This window comes from Diachasma alloeum, unplaced genomic scaffold, assembly GCF_001412515.2.
Source record: "Diachasma alloeum isolate Michigan unplaced genomic scaffold, Dall2.0 Dall_scaffold_00181, whole genome shotgun sequence".
Lineage (NCBI taxonomy): Eukaryota > Metazoa > Arthropoda > Insecta > Hymenoptera > Braconidae > Diachasma > Diachasma alloeum.
In genome coordinates this window covers 1,415,469-1,418,424 of record NW_021680347.1, presented here as the reverse complement: position 1 = coordinate 1,418,424, position 2,956 = coordinate 1,415,469, and the positions used below count along the sequence as shown (strand labels likewise).

Below are 2,956 nucleotides of genomic sequence, written 5' to 3'. Positions count from 1 at the left end.
GAAAATACTCACCCACCTGCAATGTCCATGAAAAAAGTAAACCTGAACAGCTCAAGTGATCCAGACAATAGTGACTTCGGGTAAACTGAAAAATCTTTATACACTCTATCATGACCGAAGGAATTCACAAAGAGAAATATTTGGAATCTTTCCCCTCGAAGAATTTAATATTGATGCTCGAGTCTGTCGTTTCAAACGTGTGAAAAAAAAATTATCCCTGGAATTTCATTCATTGGTATTATTGCGGGTGACTAGCATGCGAAAAAATGTCCAGACGTATTTTCATATCAATGAATTCAATTTATTCATGTTTATCCGATCATAAATATTACAAAATATACAGTCTTTCTGGTCTTTTCAACATACATACATCATTTGTGATTTTCTTTTTTTGCTGAGAGCAGCAAATGGTTTAAATGGTCAATGACTTCTCCATATTTTACATTTTATATAACGTAGGAGAGTGGTAAAATGCACATTTGCGGCAGTTTTTTCACTATTCATTTCTTACGAAAAGTACTTTTGTCCCTGAGGAATTTCTTTCTGAGTTGTGGGTATATTTTTCAAATTCAAAACTGTCCACTTGCCTCAGTGTCCCCTAAATCTCTCCAATTCTCATACAGTCATAAAAATATCTAAAAGTACAGTCTTTAAGTTCTTCTCGATCATTCAGATAATATACAAAAATATACACAAAACTGGTGTTTCACTGAGTATTGTAAAACCCGATGTTAACAGTCTTTGATCAATAAATTCATGAGTTTACGATATTTTCAACAGTGTGCTGGGTGCAAGAGCCCCCCCTAACATTAGGCTTTTTACTGATATGAGTGATATAAGGCTCTAAATGATCAGCTCGACGTTTTCTCGATGAGAGATCGCAGAGTTCGGTTCTATCCTCCGGTCCCTGATAATCGTAGAAGCTGGATAGCCTCGGATAACCTGCCTCGAATACAGGTGATGTTCTCAGCTCCTTCTTAACTTCCAACTCCTTGCTATCACCAATCTCCTCCCTCTCTTCCACAATCCTCTTACCCTCTTCCTCACTCTCATCCCTCAGTGTACCCTCATTGTCACACTTGCTCGATTCATCACTGCAGCCGTCCTTCTTCTTACCACAAGTTCTCAAACAACAGCACTTGGAACTTTGTCCCGTTGGTAATTCTTCCTTCTTGTACTTAACACGACGATTTTGAAACCAAATCTTCACTTGTTTCTCCGATAGTTTTAATTTTGTTGCTATTTCAATCCGCCGCAAACGCGAAAGGTACATATTGTTGGCAAACTCTTGCTCAAGCTGCAGCAACTGGGTACTCGTAAATGCTGTGCGAATCCTCTTTGAGCTGTTGTTCAGAGAATTCGGAGATGCTGGTGGAGGCGTGGGTGTGCTGTTTCGAGATGATGAGTCGTTTGTTGATGGTAATTCTGTAAGCGGAAATCAGAAATTAGTTCCATTGTTTGTTACCAGATTACATCGTGTCAAAAGTTCAGCTGAACGAAATTTACGCAATCTGCTGTAAATAACAGGAATACAAAATTGCCAGCTACATCACTTTGAATTGAGTTACTCTACATTTGACGAATTGAAAAAAACAAATCACTCTTATACTCTGTACAACGCTGTAAAGGATCTTCTCAATTTGCCAAGGGTCATAAAATTTTCGCTTACCTGATATTCTAGTGACCGAGGCATTGAGAGGCGACGGTGGACTTTGACCAGATAATGGAAGCCCCATGACAGCTGGTGGGCTCAGCGGTACCGGCACAGGTAGAGCTGGTGGCCTTGGTACAGGTCTCACTGGCTGATATCCCAGGCCGAGATTGAAAAAGTTGAACATGTAGTTTGGTAGTTGGTTGCCATAATAGGGAAGTGGATACGTTGGTGGTGAGTTATTCCCAATAAGGGAATCCACAAGGAAACTTCTCGACATGTTTGAATATTTGACGTTGTATGGCATCAACTAAAGTCACTTCTTGAATAAAACTCAACAATCAGTCTTCACGTTTCACAGTACACTATAATCCAATAGAAACTCAATTTATGATCCAAGTTGAAGGCCGAAACTTTGTAGTTTTTTTCCCCCCGGTAAAGATGAGGAAAAAGATTGAATTTTTTTCTGACACTTTTTTGGGATTGTGACCCTTGCGACTCGATGTTCCACCGAGTTCTGGGGTCTATGGGGTCCGGGGGGGAATATATAGCGGCTGTAACTCCACCCAGGGGTTGGTTTTTCGTTTGGGGTCCGAGGTGCTCGTGCCCCGCCCTTTTTCAAGGGGCACCAGACACCCAAATTCATCCCCTATTCTCATCTCCGTCACGCACACACACTCTCTCTCTCTCTCTCTCTCTCTCTCTCTCTCTCTCTCTCTCTCTCTTTCGAATGCATCTCTCTGGGGACAGAGCAACGAGCCAAACCACTATTCAAAGCACTAATTCCATCCAATCTCATTCGTAGGTTACCTACTAAGGCATCGCCCCGGTCTTTGTAGTCACTCAGTGCCAACCATGCATCTAATAGAAAACTATTGATGTTGGAGTTTGCCGGAGCTTGTGAGGCTGCGCTTATCAATTACATCATCTATTTTATTTTCTTCATAACAAGCGTTGACAAATATTTTTCATCGGTGTTAAACTACTCCTTGCTGCACCCTCGCACTCTCCGTTCTTCTTCCGTCGAATAAAATTAAAAATTTTTTTAATGAAGTTCTTAGTACACCTTTTCGGTTTCGTTTCATTTCACTTTGTCCGATAACTTGTGAAAGCCCGGAGAACTAATTTTTGAATGAATTTTTCATCCAGTCATTCACGAACACTTTCCAAGATTATTTAAATTCATTAGCTGTTTGAATAAGCACGTGCCGAAGAGCCCGAGGGAGCGGTTGAGATAAAAATGAGCGTGGGTAGTTCCAAGTGACTTTTTGAATTTCCCCCGTATTCATGAAAAGTGAGGTGGCT

The 2,956-nt window shown here is 40.8% G+C and overlaps 1 protein-coding gene across 1 annotated transcript; it reads right to left on the bottom strand.

Moving 5' to 3' along the window:
* Positions 1–359: 359 nt before the first annotated feature.
* Positions 360–1,931, bottom strand: LOC107045813 (GS homeobox 1). Its single transcript, XM_015268190.1, has 2 exons — positions 1,670–1,931; positions 360–1,425 (listed from the first exon to the last, which is right to left on the bottom strand). The coding sequence occupies exons 1-2, from the start codon at positions 1,929–1,931 to the stop codon at positions 755–757; spliced, it is 933 nt and encodes a 310-aa protein (XP_015123676.1). The 3' UTR covers positions 360–754.
* Positions 1,932–2,956: the final 1,025 nt, after the last annotated feature.

Bases quoted from the DNA above. Each gene is read 5' to 3' on its own strand.
- LOC107045813 (XM_015268190.1), bottom strand. From the start codon at position 1,931: ATGTCGAGAAGTTTCCTTGTGGATTCCCTTATTGGGAATAACTCACCA. The intron at 1,426-1,669 runs GTAAGCGAAAAT...TTCCGCTTACAG, and splicing joins CTCGGTCACTAGAATATCAG to AATTACCATCAACAAACGAC.